General features: G+C 37.6%; 2 protein-coding genes and 1 long non-coding RNA gene across 9 annotated transcripts; 2 read left to right on the top strand and 1 right to left on the bottom strand.

The window, feature by feature from the left end:
* Positions 1-25: 25 nt before the first annotated feature.
* SMC5 (structural maintenance of chromosomes 5) lies at positions 26-8997 on the bottom strand. Of its 7 annotated transcripts, none has more exons than XM_086983239.1 (15): positions 8913-8997; positions 8052-8241; positions 7498-7758; positions 6378-6635; positions 5992-6194; positions 5402-5609; positions 4825-5099; positions 4052-4285; positions 3543-3766; positions 2837-3036; positions 2305-2412; positions 1881-2107; positions 1510-1680; positions 1048-1214; positions 26-830 (listed from the first exon to the last, which is right to left on the bottom strand). In XM_086983239.1, the coding sequence occupies exons 2-15, from the start codon at positions 8061-8063 to the stop codon at positions 574-576; spliced, it is 2805 nt and encodes a 934-aa protein (XP_086839365.1). In that variant the 5' UTR covers positions 8064-8241; positions 8913-8997; the 3' UTR covers positions 26-573. The 7 variants fall into 7 exon arrangements, with proteins under 7 accessions (XP_086839365.1, XP_022652249.1, XP_086839363.1 ...); XM_022796514.2 differs by lacking the exon at positions 8913-8997 and adding an exon at positions 8607-8906 and having other exon boundaries at positions 5450-5609; XM_086983237.1 differs by lacking the exon at positions 8913-8997 and adding an exon at positions 8607-8906 and having other exon boundaries at positions 26-788.
* Positions 8998-9968: 971 nt separating this feature from the next.
* Positions 9969-11238, top strand: SNRPG (small nuclear ribonucleoprotein G). The gene is made up of 2 exons (XM_022799237.2): positions 9969-10265; positions 10806-11238. Exons 1-2 carry the CDS (start codon positions 10139-10141, stop codon positions 10904-10906), a joined length of 228 nt encoding a protein of 75 aa, XP_022654972.1. The 5' UTR covers positions 9969-10138; the 3' UTR covers positions 10907-11238.
* Positions 11239-15136: 3898 nt separating this feature from the next.
* On the top strand, positions 15137-19211 carry LOC147756637 (uncharacterized). The gene is made up of 3 exons (XR_015323492.1): positions 15137-15548; positions 16874-16922; positions 17286-19211. It is a non-coding gene; the product is annotated as an uncharacterized LOC147756637 (long non-coding RNA).
* Positions 19212-21961: the final 2750 nt, after the last annotated feature.

Consider the following 21961-nt stretch of genomic DNA (forward strand, 5'->3'; position numbering starts at 1 on the left):
ACTTCGATGAAGTAAATCTTTACAATAAATATTTTATCATATTTTATTACAAAAGACAGGATGTTTCTTTCTGTTTATATCTTACATGAATATGTCGAACACTGATTTACTGAAAACAAAAACCTAGTAATAACATGCCATCAATTATAATTGGACATGCAAAATCGAATATCTGGTAAGCCCAGACGGTGTAAAGTATGGTGGGGGGGGGGGGGGGTACATGTTACTAGCAGCACGATTCATTACTTGAATGACAGATATAGGTACAAACATATTTATATGTAGATATCATTACAAATATTCCTGCGATATCTTTGCAGGTTTTAACCGTCGTCTACCTCTTGTCGATGAAAAAATAATCTATAACTTTGATCAAATTAGCTAGCTCAGTAAATTACTTATACAGGAACAGTGTTTTCCGTATCGCGCGCAACAGAAAAGTTGTAAACAAGGCTGTCATTAATTTACAGTATAGCCCCTTACTCACCGCCAGTTACACTATTGAAGGAAAATGATTTACAACAGTAGTATTTACAGGAGCGTTGACCACAACGTTTAGTGAAGCCACTTTGGTTATAATTCCATGTCGTCTTTTTCTTGGATAGCTGTTGAGTTTGTCCGACGTCGCTTCTGCCGCTCGATGAACTTCTGCAGACCCCATCGATGGTGTGTGAATCCAACGTTGGGGTAGACAAAATGCACAGACATTTTTTCTGAGTAGGGAAGACCGGTGAGTAGCTTTGGCGTGATGAGAAAGTACTGCGCTTCGTTAAGTTCGGCCGTTTTTACTAGAAACTCAAAGACACGCCGCTCATTGACACTATCCATACCTGTTTGTATTGAAAAGCACAAAAATAAGACGTGACCAAAAAAATGAGAAGTACTAATTCTCAATAATCATTACAAAGATTGAAGACTAGTCAACTTATTATTATTTTAAATCTTCATGAGATTTAAAATAATAATAAGTAGAAAGGTTAAATTCTCTAATACAGGATAAGTTGTTGCTTGCCTGTGTTATACGCATCGACTTTGTTGCTTTCTTACCTTGGTTGATTTCATCAACGACACGGAAAGGCACCACGGTGAGTTCCTGGAGCGCCATCATATATAGAATTATAGCAACTGAACGTTCTCCTCCACTTTGATGAGTTGGTGTTAGCTCACAGAGATCGGTATTCTCCCGGAAACGCACAAGAATCTTGATGCCGTATCTGTTATTGCACGACAGAATTCGACGAACAAGGTAACGGTTATTTTTATTATTATTTTTATTATATGGTTTGAGCTATCGAACAGTCGTTTGCCGATGCGCATAATACTGACAGATCCGCATTTGTAATTTAAACATTGTTTCAGATAAACGTAATTCTCCTGCTTGCAAGCAAACGCTGCAGGACATCGTATACTAAGCTTTTTTCTCGGATAAGCGTTTCTTGAAAGATCCGCCTTCAGAGAATGGTTATATAACAATGTCTAACCAAATAATGATTATATTGTTACAGATACCTGTCATATTGATGTACTGCTTCACCGTCATATAGGGTAACTTTTCCTTCACACCCTAATAGTGTGAAAAACCTCGAAAACGTTGCATTAATTTTTCCAAGAAGTGCATCCAACTCGGAACACCACTCCTGATCTTTAGTAGCTATTTCCACTTTAATTTCGTCCAGTTTACTAGAACAAAGAATGAACTGTATTGTACTTTTATATGGGTTTTTGATAATTAATCAAAATTTTTTTACAGAATGTAAAGGTCAGATCTTTAACTCTTGACAAGATCATAGATTAACGCTTTAAGAGGATTGTGGTTTATCTATTTACAGAGGATCAGCAGCGCTTGTTGCATTTACATTAATGTAAGATATAAAAAATACCTTGTAAGGCTATTGAGTGTAGTGTTGACTTCACTGATCAGCTGCTGCCTTCTGTTGTACTCTTTCTCGACGTTCATATTATGGGGCATCATTAACGATAAGCGCGCTCTTTCTTCTGCTACAAAGCCTTCAATCTCCGGAATTTCATTTGAAAGCTCTTCAAATTGTGCGCTAATTTTATCTGGAAGTTGCACGGCCGCACGACCAGACACGTTATCTAAACCAACCTGTAAAGCATTGCAAATGCCGACTTTTACTCGGTATAATATCTCTAATGCATTAGTCTATTCTCATTAATTCAACGAGACGGCCATAAAAAGCAAAAGCAACGGGCAAAGAGGGGGCTAACATGTTCATGCATATATACTACACAATAAGTGTGATTAAAGAAAAATCACTTATTCGTCTTAATCTTAAAGCTTACTAGATTTTTAGCCTGTTCTAGTATTTGAAGAGCTTCCTGTTTGGCAATCTTTGTCGATTCTTCTAAGCGATCGTAGGCGGCCTTGGCAGCTGTCAGAGCTCGCTCCACCTAAAACAGATGGAAGCATTTTCACAAATAAAAAGAGTACTGCGAGTACATGTATTGGTTGTTACGCTCAGGTTTGTAGATAAAAGAAGTACGTGAGACCCATTAAGGTAAAAAGGAGTAGCGCTGACGTATTAATTAGACGATCATCCATGATTTAGAAAATAGCACGGCTGCGCATGCTTTGCATGGAGTAACTTCAGCATCGGTCTTTGGCAAGCAATCTACCAAAAATTTAAAACCATCCGTTAATATCTGCGGTTTTGTCGATGAAATGATTATAGAGGTAAAACATGTTTTTCCATATCTGAGTTCAATATTTGTGAGCATTCTCATTACAAGAGAACAAAATACCTTAATATGGTTAGGTGTTTTGCTACTTGCGCTGAAATTTTCTAAGGGCTTCCTTTGTTCTAAAAATGCTTACCAAGAGTAGCTCATCATTAAATACTTCGGCTCGTTGTCGCGTTTCCTCGATTTGGCAAACAACAAGCCCGAGCTTTTGCAGCTGTTCAAAAGCCTCTTCCGCATCCTTTACCAATTCCTTCGTATTTCGTCGAAATAAAGCCAAGTCGTTGTTTAGACAGGCTTCCACTCGTCTTTTTTTAGCTTCCAAATCCCCGGGAACTAAGTAACAAACAAAAAAAAAAAAGAAAGTTCTTGTCACACTCAGGTTAATGCGACGACGAAATTGCATTTATCACCAACACAGTTTGTTGTTATAGATTTAACTGACCATTCTGAAATGCCAGAAGTGCCGTTTATTAGTTGTTGGCGTTCAGTCGACAAAGTAGAAATAAACCAAAGCACAATATGGAACCAACGTTCAAAACTAAACAATAAAGCATTGTGAATGAAAATCAGTTTTAAAAGATCTTATCAAGCGTATAGATAACGAAGTTTAGAATTATCAATAGTACATTACTACGGGAGTCAACATGTGTACTAGTTGCAAGCATCTAAAAAAACCTAAGAATTTTACATTCGAAACGCTTGGTATATCTGGTGCTCCCAGTTACGGGGGCGTTTTATTTAATTGCAAACTTAATATTGAGTTTAAGCGCGAATTATGTCTGAGTCTGTCACTGTCATATGTGCCAACCAACAATCTGTTTTATGAAAAACATACTAACCCTGTTGGAGTCTTTGAAGTTGAGCCTTCTTTACATTTAACGTGTCTCTAAGCTTTAAGCTAGCCCCCATGCGTTGACGTAACTTTTTTTCCTCGTCTTTAACACCCTGCGCGATTCTGTTCAAATTCTCAACTTCTTCTTTTAACTTATTGTAGTCTCCAATTGATCGTTCCTTCTGCTGTTTCAGCTGTTTTAAACGCTCAGTCACCTGTTGCAGTTCCTCTCTAATAAGTGAAACCGTAACGATGTCAGAAAATAAAATGATTGGTGCATAATTACTTGAACCAAACTATGTATAAAAGACAGATGTCATAATTTGGTATTCACAATAACCAAAACTTATGGCGGAACAAATACTAGAAGGATACGCATATCAATGGGTCAGCATCAACATAATGACTATTCGTGGTACCACATCGTACATTAAAATCTACACTGCACCATGCGCGATGTTGCGCATTATAAGGGCCGTCAGTTTTAAAACGTTATAGCCCTTGAACAGAACACACCTATTCGAGAACACGATGAGAACTTTGTTTTTAGGAATACTTTTTGAGATTCGAGTTAAATCGGTCGAGTACTCAGACTTCACGAGGTTCACCAAAGAGCTTCCTGCGATGGCACGATTCAATTGATATTTACTCAGAAGCCCGTAGATATGATCCTCCAGGATGTCGCCTCCAAACGGAACACGGTGTAGATTATGAAGACCGCATAAAAATGCAAATACTGCATCGGAAGCCCTGCCACCGAAAAAAGACCAGCACAAAATAAATCTTATGAAAAAAATATGAGCGGAGATATATAATCATATAAATTATCAAATTTCTGTGCATGAGAAATAGTTTGCTTAATATTATAATTTCAGATGAACACATGGTCGGCTAACCAATGATGCTGTAATTGAATCAAAGGAAAAGGACTTATTCAATTCAGCTATATTATTTGCATACATAAGGAGGTGATCCCACTAATTATATACGATGATAATCTAAAATCAAATGATGGCTTTAGGGCTCCGGCAACACGCCATGAAATCATTTTGAAGTGTTCACTTTGCTCATGCATATATACACTCACCCTAATTGCGCTGAGGTCTTTATCAATATCAAACCAGCAAATTTTCCCTTCAAAAACAGTCAAATTATACTTCTGTTTTTGTGCTAGGATGCGAATGTAACACAGCCCAGTTTTCAGGCTCGTTTTTTTTAATTGCCCGATACAAATGTATCTGATATATATAGCCAAATTACATTAGAGAGCCTGTGTATGTGACACTTACTCGCAAAGATCGGACACATAACCTTCAACACCGAATTCCTTGATCTGCTCTTTGGGTACAGGGTTTGCAAATTTCATTCGTCCTCCCCTAGGTGCAGTACCAATATTGATCTTCCAGTTTCTGCGCCTCGCCTCTTTCACAAATAACTCCATATCATCGGGGTTTTCGGCAACAAAACTGAAAAGACTGTCCGAACCTAGGATCACTTCGAGGTACCGGGCTTGACGCTCGTTCGAAATCGTCAATTCAGCCGCTACAGGTTTGTGAATATGCTCCTGTAAATAAACAGAGATACTTATTAAAGTACAATTCTTTATAGTATACACAGTTTTTGAGCTTAACCGATTAGGGATGTAATGGTATCAGATACGCTACGGTAGTAATATGATGACTCATCAGCCTGGTGAAAAAAGTAAGATAAAATAATAACCTTTAAGTATCAGCAGGTTAAAATTCCGAATATAAAATCACCTGAATATGAGACAGACTGAATAAGAACGGCGATCCCTTTAAGAAGCTATACTACATAGTTGGAAAAACGAGAAAGATTTAAAAAGCGCTTTTCAAGGGAAATTACTTGAAATAGATTCCTATTTTGCTCTAGCCAGCTGCACGCTTTATATACTTGGGGTTTAATTTTTTCGAGCATCTCCATTCGGGGGTCAGCTTTTAGAGCCAGAGTCCGATGCCTCTCCTCGTATTCCTGTATTTCTTGCTCAATCGAGCGAACCAGCTGCTGCCTTTCTTGCATTGTAGCATTCAGTTTATTTAACTCCTTGTTCAATCTGTGGACATAATAAAACGGAGTATGTGTAAACGGGAGTTCACTATGTAATTATCCCACTGGTATTGAGCATGTATCGGTTTTAGAGTCTATTATGAATTCTTGACAAATTTATCACAGCCATTTTAGCCTTTTTAGTAAAGGCGATTGATTCTGCAACAGTGCCATGGACTTGAAAATAGCGAAGCTTTACTTGCCAAAATGTCTCACAACCGCTTTAGAACGTACTAAGAGTATTTAGACGGTGCTTACTAGAAAGACAAATGAATTCTTTTCTTGAATTATTTAGAAGATACTAAAACTACTTAGACGGTACTTACATTATTCCGAAACTAAAATTACGTTCGTAGAATAATCAAATCATTACAAACATTTTTATTTACCCGCTAATTCTGAGCTTGACTTCTTGCAGTTTAGTCTCGACCCGATCTTCGCGAAGTTTGTCCAGTTCCTCATGATATTTTATCTGCAACTCTTGAACGGTTGATCGTTGTACTTTCTCTTTGTCAATTCGTTCCTTCTCACAGTCGAGTTGTTCTTTGAATGTGTGCTGTATCTCATTCATCCGCTCCGTGCATTTATCCATCTGGAAAGTGTAGGGATGAAATAAAAATCACGAAAAACAACTGTATAAGCGAAATACATATCGGACGAGCACCCGTTCTATTGTATAAAGTTGCACTTCATGGGTCTGCTTTCTTCTGAATCTCTCTAGGAATTAAAAAAAAATCTAATAATAACAAAGTAGACTATAGTAAGAAATGCGGACCTCTTCACGCGTTTTAGCCGTTTTTTCTTTCACCCTCCGAAGAGCTAATTCCAACTGTGCTTTTTGCCGATCGAGTTCTTTAATCTGGTTCTCTAGTCGGGTGACCTTTCCTTTGATGCGAGCGTGAGCTTCCTGCTGCTTTTCTACCACGTCAGCTTTTTGGTTCAGTATCTTCTTTTTCTCAAGGAAATTGTCCCGTTTCACAACGTAGTTAAGCCATGCTAGCTTTGCTTCGTATAACTCCAGTTGTTTTTTTGCCTGTATATATGCAATACATTTTAATTAAGTGGTCGTTAAAGGGACTATACTTATAGTAAGGCTTAGCACTAGTGAGTTTAGATTTACTCCCAGTAACAGTCTTGCTGTGCAAAATTGAAAATATACCGTACGGGATCTTATGTAATCTTGTACACGGGGCCTTAGAAGCCTGCACGTTCGTCAATTGAATTTAACTACAGTTTGTTCATATTCATAGGACAAGCAGGTAAAACAAAATAACAACAAAATATTATGGTATACTGATTAATACAGGTTTAAAAACAAACGGCAAAATCAAATAAACATAGATAAGTGAAATGAAGGATTTCATTATTCTAAGGAGAGTTATTTCTTCTTTGTTTATTAAGTGTGTTACGGTGTTGATGGCGATGAAAATAAATATGATAGATTATAGTTGTATAGTGTAGGAAATTATTTCGGACTTAATTGATTAACTGACTTGAGAAGTCGCATAAAGGTTATGCTACTTCCATCCATGGGAGGAACGGGTGTTCCGAAGGAGCACTCAAAAAGTGGTTCGTAAATAAAACAAAGCGAATAGAAGAATCTAAAAGCGATTAAATTGAGTTTATGTCATTAAGAACCATTTAAAACGATAGAATGCCCATTCGTCAAATACACTTTAATTAATAATTAGCCACGCATCAGTTCGGGATTTTCGTTCTGTCGTTTATGGATATAAAAAATGGGCAGCTAATACTGGGCTTCTTTTAATGAAAGAGAACAAAACGATATGCCTTCCATTATTCATAATAGACACTATTGGTATCGGTGCTTTCCATAAAATAAGAGGCTATCCTAGCTACAACGTTACGACAGAAACACCTAAATGCCCACTCACCGCTTTAAAATCCTTAAACTGCTTAAGCTCGGCCTCAAGATGTTCATTCAGCTGGACCTCCTTGTCCCGATGGTTTTTTGTAGATTCGATTTTATTTTTCAGAGAGGTAAGACTTTCCTGTAGAGATTTCAGCTTTTCATGGTTTTCAATTAGCATTGCTGAGCCCACGGCATTTTCGGTATTAACCAACAGCTCTTGTGGGGTCATCTTCACAAAATCAGCGACTCTGTCTTGAGGCAAAAACTGACATAAATTATCCACCTAAAAAGATATATTCAAGTTGTTCACAAACGATAAATTTTAAAATGTTTTTAAATCAAGCTTAGCAGTGATGCGAAAAGAAACGTTAGTCTACAAAATGATACGGAATAAATATGTCCTTGAAAGTAACATTTTTTATTCAACTGTATGCGTCAAAAGTATCTTACTGTGAGCCTGTATATGGCTTCAACCAATAAAAAATCGAATGTCAATATACGTAAGAGTGCTATTTCGATCGTTATGAGATTTGCGAAAAAAGAAATAATACCTATGCGTGTTTTTACATTCCATACCTGAATGTTCATCTTTGACACCTCTTTGCAGACTTCATTTTGAGAACAAGGAATTCCATTTATTTTCCAGTCCGATCCTCTGTCATGAATAGTCCTTCTGATTATTTTATTAGCCTGAGGTTGAAAGAGTTCAATTTCCAGTTCTGCATGGCTACAGCCGAACTTGATGAATTCTTTAAGATGAGGAGCTCTGCAAACAAATAAACACAGAACTCGTTAATACAATCTACCTTTTATATGTAACCCAGATTTATACACTTCATACAATTTGTATTTGTGTAGCGTTGGATTATTGGATATATTGTGTTTGGTTTGTAATACATTAAACCAGAACAAAAATTGGGAGTTTGCATTATGTTGTATGATAAGTTGTTGCAGGTTTGGCGGAAAATTTGTTGCTTTGTAATTCAATTAAAACATAAAAATTAAAGCAGATTTCGCAGCGTCTGTAAAAACTAAGTCTTGATTGACATTCTGCACCTTGAGTTTCTTTTCCATAACAGAAGCATGTTAAACTGTGTGGATACTATCCACACCTTCAAGTAAATGGCTAACCTTCCAAGGACGTTCGGTTTTCCAGCAAGAACGAGACAGATTCCGCAAACAAGGCTGCTTTTACCTGATCCGTTGGGTCCCACAATCATGTTCAGGCCCGATCTGGGGTTAAATTCTACTTCACTATATGTTAGAAAGTTTTTAAGATAGAGGCGTACAATAGCTCCTGACGAAAGTGACATTTTAAACGCGTACGTCACCACTGAGAAAAAATTGCTACCAAGAATGCTTTTACATTCATACGATACGCACAAGCCTAGTACATATGTTTCTCATAATCCACAATCAGCTGAATTCAAAATTTACCAGATTCAATAGGTGTCGAGCACCACTGCGGCTGGCCATACAGCGCAAAGGTCTTTGTCTATGTTTAGTAACATCAAAGCTAGCCCGCGAATTTCAAACAGAAATTTTTCAGAATTTGTTCTAAACTGTATTTGCAATGTAAAATACAAGAGAAAATAAGATTGTCTCGAGATATATTTGCTATACCATACATATTTACAATCTTTAGAGGTAAATTGGAAACGATTAGTAAGTTATATTTGTTTCGTAGGTCATTTATATTTTTCAAAGCTTAGTATGAGGCTCTCTTCTCTCTATCTCTTCTCCAGACGCTGATGGAAAAAGCTAATCATTCAGTTTATAGTTCTTTTAGAGATTTCATTATCTGATATAGATTTTTACGTGCTCCCTTAATGTTAGGTTTCTTCATTACATAGCATACTCGTCGTGGTTCTGATTCTTTCTATAGGTTCCGCTTATAGTTTAAGCATTGATAGTGCTACATATTAAAATGTACAGAGATTCGTGAACCAAGAAGTTGTTGCTCTAAAAAATATGAATTCAAATATGAAATCCTACACAATTTACATGAATATAGAAAGTTTTTATCTTAAAATTCCAAAATATTGTTTGTAAATGGCCCTCTCTAACAACATTCGATTCAGAAAAAGTCATCTATATAAAACTGCCTTACATATTTAACAAAACCTGATCTGTGTTTATAACAAGAAATGCAAGTTCTTCGTCTAAGAAGATGCGCATGTCGTCTATTTCTTTAGGTCAGTTTGTAAAGGCAGCACTTTTCGTACAACTCTACGATTCATTATTAATTTCCAATAATTTTACTCGACGTGTTCGTCTAAATTATCCACGAGTGTTTCATCTATTACCTTTTATTAAAGTCTTATTTACTATTATTAATTTATTACAATACTAAGGTGTCATATTTGCAATGTGTTCTTTTTTTCACCGGCTCATGTGGCCCACCAATCGTTTGTCTCGCTGTTCCGTATTTATCTGGCGGAACGGTCTTTTTGCGAATTTCGTAATGATTTTGTTGACAGCATGTTTGTAAACAAACATCCGTTCTGCTAGGGCTTTACCGGCGAAAACACTTACTTGATGCCGGCCAAATTGCTCCGTGTTCTCGTTGGACAATTACACCTTCGACTGCCTGTTTACGAATAGAAGTGACTACGATTCAGTAGGACCCCCGCCTAATTGAGTGCGGGCAATACGCGGTCGAGATGAGTAAGGCGCATCCTCCCGAACTGAAAAAGTATATGGACAAGACTTTGTCCCTTCGACTTAACGGGTCGCGCGTCGTTAGCGGCGTGTTACGAGGGTTTGATCCTTTCATGAACATCGTCCTTGGTAAGCTGCCGTGAGTTATTAATTGAAGTTTAGCTTGTAGCTGAAATGTCTTTCTCATCGCTTGTTGTCTCCTTTTAGAAGTTCAATATATTGTCTATGTGGTTGGTTTTGAAATTAATCTACGGCATAGTCCTAAACGTTTTGACCGCCGCCTTATTTTTTGACTGCTAATTTTTTTAAAATGTGCAGATGCGTAGTAGTTGAACATGTGAGGGCTTGCATAGGACGTGCATTATTTTTTGTCTATTTTCACTATACTGTCTTAGGTATTTACTGGTGTACCTTGTACAGAACATAGCGGTAAAAGTCTGGCAGCCGAACGCAGATGTTTTATATGTGTGAGGTCTTACGTTGTACGCAAGAAAAAATATGATGTCGTTTGCTTTCAAACATATACAGAAGCGTTTGTTGAATCACTGTTACCATTTGTATTGACGTAACATGTGTGTTCTATATTAATGATTTTGAGGTAAGCTCATGAAAGAACAAATTTTTAACTTCTTATTTAATTTTATTTATCTGTATTTGTATCTGTTCCAGATGAGGCCGAGGAACTTAAGAATGGACAGAAAATTCCCATCGGAATGGTCGTCGTACGTGGAAACTCTATTGTACTGCTGGAAACTAAAGAGCGGATATGAGCTTAACTTTACAGATAGTCTAGCACGACATAATACTACGCGTTTAAAAGGAGGCGGGCTAACGATTATTCTTGTCATGTGGAAGGAAGGAAGTAATATTACTGATTATTAGTAATAATATTATTATTATTATAGAAATGAAGCCTGACGAGAACAGTGTCAGTCACTGGGATAAAAAAATCCGTAGTTTAGGCTGATACAATGCGGATGAAAAAATCGGTGAAAAATCAAAAACGACAGAAATTTTTGACGTAAACAGTATAGCAAATTTATTTGATGTCATAAACGGGAAATAAAGCATAGAAAATTGGCCATCGTTTGCATCACGTAAATACTGTACATTGTACTCTGCATCATCCAATAGACAAGCAACTTAGACCTTTCTCATTTCAGGCGTATATTCCATAATCCTCACTAATAATTAGCATTAGTGTCGCTATATGATTAAATTAATAATATGTTGTGCTATTAATGAAGAGGTTTACATACGTAAAAAAAGATTACTTGTGTTGTTAGATAAAAAAAAAATGGTGAAAAAGAATAGCGTGGAAGGGCTTAACCAAAGCGTCGAGGCCCAACCTAACCCTAGCGTCATTAGAACATGCGACCGTTAAGAGTTCGTTAGTAACGTACTTTCAACAGTTTGGGAGATGCGTGAAAATAGGTATGGATAATTATCATAAATCACTAGATCTGAGTAGTTTCTATCGGAATTAATTTGTGCCCATCTATTACCGTTAATCAAAAGTGCTTCGAATTTTACAACCGAAGTCGCACATAGGTATTACTCTATCATAAAGCTAAGCAGTTCTGAGGCAAGTTTTCTTAGCTATCTAGTTGACAAAAACAAAAGACTTTAACAGAGGGAATGAAAACATATGTCATGATCCAAAAAAGGAAACATAGCTCAATCGCAAATTGTCTAATCAGGAATCGCTCAGTTTCTGGCGGAGGTTAGTACACCTCACAACGCGCTCCTTCGTCATCTTCACCATACGAGCTAGAAGTTAATTCGTAACGATTGCTAAATTTGTTTTTCAGTAAGTATGCAGTTCATAAGGCACGGTATATTGCTTTTTCTTATATTTTAACTTTTCTGAGCTTTTCATACTAAATTCAAATTTTTATTGGAAGCTGTGTGTTTTAATTCTGTTAAAATTATTTTCATTTGACACGAAACCACGGCATAAGACTAAGTAGATTTTAGCAGCAATAGGAGACATAGAAATCAAAACTCTCAACTTGAAGGCTGTGTTGTTACGACGAGCTTTGTACTTTGATTAGCTTTTTATTTGTTTATTGATCTTTTTAAAAAAGAATTTTAATTTTAGCAACACCTGTTGTTTGAAAATACGCTATTCTTTGAATGATATAATAAAAGGCATCGCATCTTCTTTTATTGCCCTATTAGAACAATCTTTAAGCTATATTGGGTCAGAGTGCTAATTGAAAACGCAACTGAAACGAGAAAACGTTTATTGCCCTTTTTGTCTATTTGTAAAACACTTGCCGCCTAATTAACTATTAATGTTTGCCGCACTTCTACAGCGATTAGCGTCTGGACATCATACTGATTGATCTTTTTTTTTCATAATAATAATTAGGCAGTAAATGACGTGCCGTTGTCTTGTGACATAATTACTCCACTATTTTGCTGTTTTTTTTTTTTTTCCGCTGGATGTTCACCAGAAAGCTTTACATGCAACTTCCATGAGGCGTTCTGCTCCAGATGTGTCCATACACCCCCTACTACAGCGTTGGCTAGAATCGACCAAATGTATACCTTAGGTTTCTTCTGCATATGTCTCAATATGGCGATGACGTTCTCCTTGAGCAAAAAACTTGGCGCGAGGGCCCGAGGGACGGAGAACGACGCGCAAATGATAGGCGCCACAATGGCCGGATAGAGTGCACCGAATAATGCCTGAAATGACATTGCACGGGTCTGTACACACACGGGGCATTTCGTCTCCCTATGAATGATGTCCTTAGTAGTGTTAGAATGCATTATTACGCTTGTTGTGCTCGCCGGGAATATAACAGCAGCGTAACACGTCTTCTGTGCAAAGCTCCCGAGTTTAAAGAATCTTCGAAATGTGGTAGTCACAGCGAACGCGCACACTCCTGCCGTGAGCCCCATAGGAATTGCGGCGTACTTCAGTGGAATCATATCTTTCGAAGGTTTATACTCAGCAATTGCTTTATTTAGGAATGTGTCCAGCTCATCGCCGAGTAGAAGTCTACAGTTGGGTGGTAACTTCTCGCCGGGTCTCAATACGCGAGGTCTTTCCATCATTTCGACTAGCTACAATTGAAAAAAATTGAATAATGTATTTACGATACTCACTTCTAAAAGATATTCGTATGTGTTGTAACAATTCAGTATTAAAATTATTGTGTTGCAGCGATGTCAATATAATCAGAGGCTACTGCGAGTCAGTTATCGAGCAACATTTGCAGTTAAAATCAGTAACGACATAGCGCGCCACTGTCCAGTGCCATGTTCTCATATAAATTTGGCGCAACGAGTTTACTCCAGAGGGTTGAACTTCACAATCAGATTACGCACCGCTTGCGTATAGTGTTGTAGCCAATAACCATTTATTAAGATAAAATAGCAAAGGTTTATTCTGTAGGTAAAAAAAAACTACTGACTGTGCACTTTAATTAGGCACGACCCTCTGGTCTAGCTGATATCTAGCTTTGGCGTTCGAAACGATCTCGGTTGGACGACTCAAAAGAATCCAACAGTGTTTTAACCAGGTCAGCTACCGAAGGGTCAGCTTGTAATAAGATGGCAAGCTCGACATGAAAAGTTCGATGCTTTCAAATATCCGCTAAGTGCACCAAGTTCGTGAATTTTACCTTCTTTCACAAAGGTTCATGCCAGTTTGTTTAGAACACACGAACTTCACACGATGACTGTATCGGCGGCTCAACTGGATGAATGAGTTATACAGCTGTTCAAAATATCAACAAGCAAGAAAATGGGATACGGATTTCCTCATAATCTGTAGCAATCAAAGTTCAAAAAAAGAAAACCTTAGTGGTTCTAGCTTAATGGTTTCAAAATGTATAGTTCTATGCAAAATATACAAAATGTATACGCTAGCTAATGAACTCATCTTATTAAACAAAATTGAGTGCTGGCTTATTTGACTGAGTGTAAACCGGTAATAACTTTTTGTTATTTGTATGTTTTTATTTGTATGCATTATGTATTTAATAAATTACATAAAGAGGGGATTTACTATATTACAGAGACACTAAGGATAGGCAATAAATAAAAATGCATCATTTGCAAAATATTTATTGCGTCTCTTATGGAGAAACAAATATTTTTCAAATAAAAAGAGTACAGCGTTAAACCGTGCTGGTACTCGTTTTACGGACAAAGGTACAAGCTACTTCTACTAATTCTGTATAGCAAAAAATTCCCTTTGTTCTAACACTATTTCCGTTCGTATGTCCACGTAAAAAGCTGTGTGTATTATTCTTTTCTTAACGTCTATCAGGTGCTTTAAAATACTGGAATAGCAATAACTGATGTATTTGCCGTATTCATCTCGAAACATTTGCATACTGTATAAAAGTTCTACTCACCAGCATTTTCTTAGAAAAAATATTTTATTGAAAGGTTGACAAAATCAAGAAAAACCTTATTTTGCTAGCTTTGGCACTCTACCGAGAAGTAGTAGATATGGCCGACCATGCGATGAAAAAATGGAAAGCCTAATACTTTCAACGCAGGCGCACAAAAGCACTGCCTATGTTTGTCTCAATAAGAAGCAGTGCTTGTTAAAAGATGCGTCCGTTTAGTGCTGAATGTATTTTGGGTGTAACTACGCCGTTGATTATCATAGGTGCAACATTTACGTAGATCCAACATTGGATACATGTCGCTTGGAGCACATGTACTTACTGATTAGTGCAGCACATCTTAGACGTGGAGGAATTATGTGACATAATAAGAGGCGATATATGTCTAGGAATCAGTATCTCGGAATGTTTACATCAAATTTACAGAGTGGGACCATTATCAATAGAGTAACTCTGCTATGTAAATTTTTTGCCTCTATATCAAAGCCCATTATAAACTTGGTATATCGCGGAAACGTCGCAAACAACTCAGACCACCGAACAAATATATAATATATATACGTACATGTACTATCTGATTGTATCTGTAAGGTATTCTCGTTCATTCTCGCAATCATCTCAAGTCTCGGTTAAGGCTAAAATGCGTTCGCCACATTTTTGTCCGGAAGGAGACTACGCCTAGGAGGCTGCGCATTCTACCGAAAGGCTACCTATTCTATATGTATGGCACAGTGGCCTTTTCATTCTACCATTTAAGTCTTGCCGTGAAACGTTGTTAGAAGGAAATTCCTTCTCGGGATTCGTTTCGTAGTTCGACTCTTTTTTATCATCTTGCTCTTGCGGTCCTGTGACCTTTGTGGCAGGGGAATATCGAGAAGTGTTCGGGTTCTAATACGAGTCCCGATGGACCATTCAGGCTGTCGCCACAAGTGTTCGTCTACCGTTTATTTAGTAGAAGTCGGCTAAAGGCATTGGACTCGTAGGCGACGGCTCACACGTTCAATGACAAGAGACGGAAAAGGGCCACTAATCAGCAATCAAGGTCGGTGCGAAAGATGGAAAGATACGCAGCAACAGATAGAAAACTGAACAAATAGGTTTGAATACTAACACTCAGTTGTCAAACTTAGCCCTTGTCCTTTCGTTTGCAAGTTATTGCTCATTTGAGCCTTCTCTCTGGTGACACAAAAAGGGTACACGGCATAACAACTTCCGAATTCACACACGTTGCTTACACTTTAGCTTCTATTACAACTGAACTGCCCCCATGCGCCTCTTTAACAAACTCCAGTTTCAGCATTATGCCCGAGTAATAGAAGCACCTAAACGAACCTGTAACTGTACATTTTTTTCTCTGTTGTTCAACTCATTTGGTTTTTGTTTTCTCAGCCAATTGTGATTACTGAAAATGGTCCGTTTAATAACTATCATCACCGACTAAATCTTTTTAACCGTTACTCGCAGGTGCTACTTCTTTAATTCTATAAAGACTGCTTTAGGTTCATTATTCGCTTGAACTGATGCTAGCGAGACGCTTAAAATGCACATGAATTCATTGTTTTGCTCTCCGTATGCGTGGTTAAATACCTGAAACAATGAACTTCCTTATGGCAGCCATTTCCGCCGAAACAGGGGTAAGCAATTAGCTTTCCAATAGTGATTATACAGCCTATTGTCTTACTGTCACATGTGTCTAATTTTTAGAACAAAAGCAAATAATAAATCTGGTGAGTACGAGATCCTGCACTAGAAGCCATCGAGTTAGAAAAGCTGTTAGACGAAATGGCCACATGGAAGTTCAGCGTTGAATTAGCCCATAGGGGGATTGTAAGCAAGTACACATGCATTTTCACATTTGAATGAATTACTTTTTTACATGCTAAAGGAAAGCTGACATTCAATTTCAAGCTATGGTGGTGCGCACAGAAAAATTTTAACTTTAAAAAAGGTTCGGTCCTATGCGAACATAAATTAAGCCCGCAGCTGGTATGCGCTCCCAGTAAAACGCGTATAGGCTATATAGGCATGACTGAATAGGCAAAATATATATAGGCACTCATACAAGTGCTAAGACTATGTAAATATTTATATATAATGAACTGAAAATTTATCACCTCTCCGAACATCATACGTATATTCAATGCCAACTGTTACATATAAAGAGATGAAAAATTATAATTAATACATGTTTCATGTAAGGTCATCTCCATATGTACAATCAATGTTAATGCTGAGCGGGAAGCTCAAGTTCAGTGGTTAAGCCAGAGGTGGAGTAGATTTCGTTGAAAATGCAACCTCTCACTCATCGCATTGAAAATTTCCTAGACAACATTACAAAAGTACTGCTTTACCGAATCTGAATTTCAGCTGGAGCCAATATTTTCGATCAAATAACACTTTGGCTAGTGACAGTAGGGTATGTTATTTATAAACTTTTCTTTATTGAAAGTCCTCTGCTAAATAAAAAAGCTTAATACGGAAACCTTCTTATATCTTATATTACATAGTCTTGTCATTTAGTCATCACTTTCATAAAATCCTTCGTGCTTCCTCTTCTATCTAAAGCAAATTTAACAGCTCAATTAATACCTTGAAAAGCCGAATCATCTCTTTGTCGAAAGCTCTAAATTTACTACGAAATTCGTTTTGCTTCAATTAAATTAAATGTAGCACTTGATGGATAGAAACGCTATTTCGAAACATGCCAACTTTGGCCAGGACGAAATAAAAGGTTCAGGAGTAGTTAACAATAACGCGATTGTTGTCGTTTCTTTTTCAGTCTGCCAATTGGCAATGTACGGAATTATCGAAGAGCACTTCTTATTCATCGGATGGAAATTAGAAAAGAAGTTTCTTCTTCAAAATAAATTTATTTCAGCGTTCCTATTCGGTCTAAAATATAGACAAACGTTGTCCATGCTTTCTAATATTATCTATTACATCAGACAAAGACGAACCCACCGACTTCGTACTGAAGATTGTTCGGATTTCTGCTTACTCAACAACCGATATTCTATGATGCTGGAGCATGCCCGATCCAGAGTTATCCAATTTCTTTAGGGTGTACATGATAATTACATACGAAAATAATAGTGTATTATCAGTATGTAAACCCAAATATGGGTTGACATCTATATTGAGACACTGTGGCAGTTGTACGCGTCACTTTAATTTTGCTACCTGAATATGTTCTTGGCTAGAGAAACTCTTAGAAAATTTAGCGTTTAGCACCAGCAAAGAGCTGAGGGAATTCGACAAAACCGAAACTTGATCGACGCATCAGAATTGATAATGAGACAGGCCAGCAATAACAATGCTATATTATGTACTAAACAACACAGCTATGGGCTAAAAGATAGTGTGAATAATTCGCAGTCGAAAGAAAAAAAGTTATATATATGGGTACATGTATGTTTTATATACTAGTTGTATATATAACCTTCGATTGCGGTTCGTATTGTAGTCACAACAATTAAACCATTTGTAAGAAAATTAGCAGCAAGTCAACACTGTGTATATCGTGAGTTATCCTTGTAGATTAAAGTTTATGCATTACTTCTAATCTCATTGTTTACGTGCCTATTCCGCGGTCGTTTGCTGTAACTGACACACTGACAAACAATGCATCAGGAAAAATTAAATTCACTCATTCATTCTGACTGTTCTATACGGAAAAACAGGCGACCAGTGTCGCCTATTTCAATACCTAACCCCGTTGATAAACATATTTCAATGTTCCCACACACTCAAGTGTTTGTAAATGTGGCGTAACGGAGAGCCCAGATAGAGTCTGGATGGGTCTTACTATCCGATCGCCAAGAGGAAGTCAGTGATGAAGATGTAATTAATAAAAATGAGGTAGACCCTCTCTAGAGGATGTATGCATATATAGATAGCTTGAGCGACAAACGATGCCGGAGAAACCACTCTGGCTGTAGGTCGGCCTTGTGCATTGCTGTTAACTGTTGCGTATCGTATGTGGCCAGCCAGATACCCTAATAACTAAATCTGAGCACTTGTAATTCCAGAAACACTCTAATACCACCTCCAGAATAGAACACTGAAACAGGTACCGCTTCAGTTTTACGTAATGCTTGGGAGAAAAAACGATACACATGCACTTTATAGGAAAAACTACAAAACAGTTGGTGGTAATTATATGACGGAACGCGATTTTTCTGAGTGTTATATTTTTCTCTACCTATCTATTGAATTTCTAAAGGCGCGCATTTGAAGTTATGTGAGAGAAGACACAACGGTGCTATTAAAATGCCCCTCAATTTAAAAAATTCGGCAATTTTGCAGAAGTCATAATGGCGAACCCCTCTAAAGTATGATAGCTGGCCTGAGTTCTCGTTTAGTTCCTAGCGGTAGAGAAAATCTAATTTTTGGATTTCAAATAGAAAAATACTTTTTTTCAGGTTGCAATTTAGAAGAGTCACAGGAATATGTACGACGCACTTTCGACCGAACCAAATCAGATACCATAAAAAAAAATGTTAGCATTACTTCGAAGAGTATTCAAATATATTTCCTATGTGTGCCTGTTGTTAGGTAAATTATACATAGTACATAAAACAACATGATAATAATCATAACATATAGTCATGGTCATTTAAGTTGCTATGACAAATTTCCAGATGTTTTCCTTAACCAAAGTAAAAACCGATTTCACTGAGCCCTTGCGTATGATTCTGTTAGTATGCGACCCATTATTTTTATCCTTTTGTTGTTAACATACTCTCGAAACCAACTATATGGTAATGACAAAAAGGTACAAAGTGTAGCAAATGACAAATTGTATAACCCAACTGTTATTTTCGTTTATACATATATGAGTCTATAGTCCATTCACAAAAAACGCGAGGAAAATAAAACAATTGCATCTGCACACCAGAAGGTCGAGAGGCACAGACGTTGTCCCATTCGATAAGCAGTAGCAGGAATAGGGCGTTGGCTGACCGAGCGTTCGGTCAGCGTGGATAAATAATGGACGTTGACGGAAATCAATGCGTAAAGTCTGCATTAAAACTACCTACCAAATAGCAACCCTTTAAACTGGTAAAGACACTGCAGGCTCAATGTGCCATTTGCTGAGATACGTGGGACGATGTGAGTGCATCGGTACACAAAGAGCGGGCTATTATTGCTCAACTGCAGGGACTGTTCGATGGCGCTAACAGCTGCAGCTATAATAGTGATAATAATAACAGGGAATGGTTAAGTCGTTTTGTCTCTTAGCGCCATTTTGGTTCTCGGGTAACCTTGACCTGGCGTTTTGTAGTGCTGTGCCTGTTCGCTCAGTTTAGATACCTTTATTATGTTAACGACGATGAGAAAGATACACCTATATCAATAGGTCAAGAACTCGACAAGCACATAAGTATACAAATTCGACTTGTAAGCTAACGGCGGGAAATTTTCAGTAGGGCAGCTGAGGTAATCAGTTTAGCGTTGATGTTTTAGGTCTTGTCTGCTTGCCATTTTACGCGGTGGTTCCTTTCCTATACAGTATAGTATTCAAACGTTACTAACGTATTTAGTTTTTTGTTAGCCGAAGAATGCGTAATGAGTATAAAAAAAAACAAGGACAGACTTCAGTTAGTGTTGGTACGTAGGCGGTCTAGAGCAAGGTGTGCTTTTGCCTTACAGAGCGGTAACTGCTGCTGTATTCGAATGGGGCAAGCAGTCGATCTAGCGGCCGAATTCGTTAAGTACAAAAGATTTCGTGTTATCACATTAGAGTTCGAATAACACTTCTGTCTCGGAAGCAGCTCACGGAGTTGATTAGATTCGTAAAACCACTAAGCAGAAATCAGCTTTGAAGTTAATTGACCACCTGAGCTTTAGATAGGGTAAAAGGTATTCTGCCTGCAGACAATATTTGAAACATTATTTTGAAATTAAAGACTAATCTTAATTTAATATGGCCTTCATCTTTTGATAAGCCGTAATAGTTGAGGCACAGCTTACTTGATGGGTGCCCCCGTAAGTCTCTCGATATTCATTTCTACGAAACATAGTATGGGTATCCTTTTTTTTCTGCTAAAAGAAGGCTTTTTTCCTATTTGTAATAGATTTGATATTTTATTTTCAGACAGTATCATCATAAAAAGAAGGCAGGTGCGCGTATTGTTTGGTAAAACGTGTGTTTACAGAACAATAGCTTGTAGCTCAGACGGACATTGAATCAACTGTAAGTTAACTTTACTCTTAACTATGAATTAATTTGCTTCTAATGGTAAGCTTATATTTTGCCTTTCAATAACTTACCGTGCCTTTTATCTGACTGTTGGACGATGCTACATGTATACATGCGTATGAATCTAATACAAAGCACAGATGAAATGAAGGTTACTACTGGATATCACCTTCATATATTCTGTATTTTTTTATGAATTAGGTCTTTTTCAGTTTCTAATATGATATTTAATTCACGAGCTGAGACAGCTCCATTTTGAACGAGCATCGGTATGATTGAGTGAGGTAGCAAAGCTTTTACGGTTAGGTGCGTACGCCTAGTGTCTTCAGAGTGTGAAAACAACTTGTTAAAAAACGTTTGAAGTCTCGATGATACACTACCTGTTTATCGAAGCAGACAAATAAAGCGAGGCGAGCTAACTGCACCAGGATGGCTCAAGTGCAATGCAAATTTGATCGTCAGAGTAACTGCCTTTCAGAGCCGCTTCTGAGGGCTCTAATAACTCGGTGCGTTCTTAGACCGCGTCTCTATTATACTGCGGGATTGCAAACAGCACACGGAAACACTCTGTAAAACTCTGCCTGCTTTTGCCATATCAGCCCGAACTATTATGAGCGGGACGGACTTTCTCCGGCAGTAATCTTAAACACAAGTTTTACACACTGTACTGCAACCGTCGGGGATGTGCAGCTGGTTGTATGAGGGCCCTTCAACGACGAGCGAATGCATTATATATGATACATACGTTCTTTTCTGTGTGAGACGTGGCACACGTTACCGCTGAACAGTACACAAGCAATTGATCATATAAGCGACTTGACATTGGTACGGAAAAACGTCAGTGCAGTCGAACGACAGGCAAAATTAACGTATCTTCTAGTGAATAGATAAAATCCGAATGAGGGTAATTGTGTCAAATTGTTTATTATGTGCTTTGCAATAAATGCTTATGCTCATAGGGAGTTAGTTAATGAAAAGGGTTTGCAACTGGTGGCATCCTCTTTGTAGACGGAATTTTAAATTAGCTAGCATGAAATACACTCACAACCTGCATACAGACAAGCTTGAAGAGATAACCGGTGGATGATATATCGCGTTGGTTGATTATGTTTAACTGGTCCTATTCATCTCTCGTGTAGCAACATCCTGGTTCGCACATAGTGTGTAGGAGACGAATTTTTTATAATAACACTTGATACTTACACACTGTGTTCACGGCCGTATAACTTTTCTTTGATGGAGTTCACTTGAAA

The sequence above is a fragment of the Varroa destructor genome, unplaced genomic scaffold (assembly GCF_002443255.2).
Source record: "Varroa destructor unplaced genomic scaffold, Vdes_3.0 BEIS01000003.1, whole genome shotgun sequence".
Classification (NCBI taxonomy): Eukaryota; Metazoa; Arthropoda; class Arachnida; order Mesostigmata; family Varroidae; genus Varroa; species Varroa destructor.

What these genes read in the sequence shown, in the direction of transcription:
- SMC5 (XM_022796513.2), bottom strand. Translation starts at nt 8,788, where the DNA reads ATGTCACTTTCGTCAGGAGCTATTGTACGCCTCTATCTTAAAAACTTT. An exon ending in AGTTTAAGGATTTTAAAGCG is followed by an intron (nt 6,636 to 7,497) that starts GTGAGTGGGCAT and finishes GCATATATACAG; the next exon opens with GCAAAAAAACAACTGGAGTT. An exon ending in TTAATGATGAGCTACTCTTG is followed by an intron (nt 2,413 to 2,836) that starts GTAAGCATTTTT and finishes CATCTGTTTTAG; the next exon opens with GTGGAGCGAGCTCTGACAGC.
- SNRPG (XM_022799237.2), top strand. Translation starts at nt 10,139, where the DNA reads ATGAGTAAGGCGCATCCTCCCGAACTGAAAAAGTATATGGACAAGACT. An exon ending in TTTCATGAACATCGTCCTTG is followed by an intron (nt 10,266 to 10,805) that starts GTAAGCTGCCGT and finishes TATCTGTTCCAG; the next exon opens with ATGAGGCCGAGGAACTTAAG.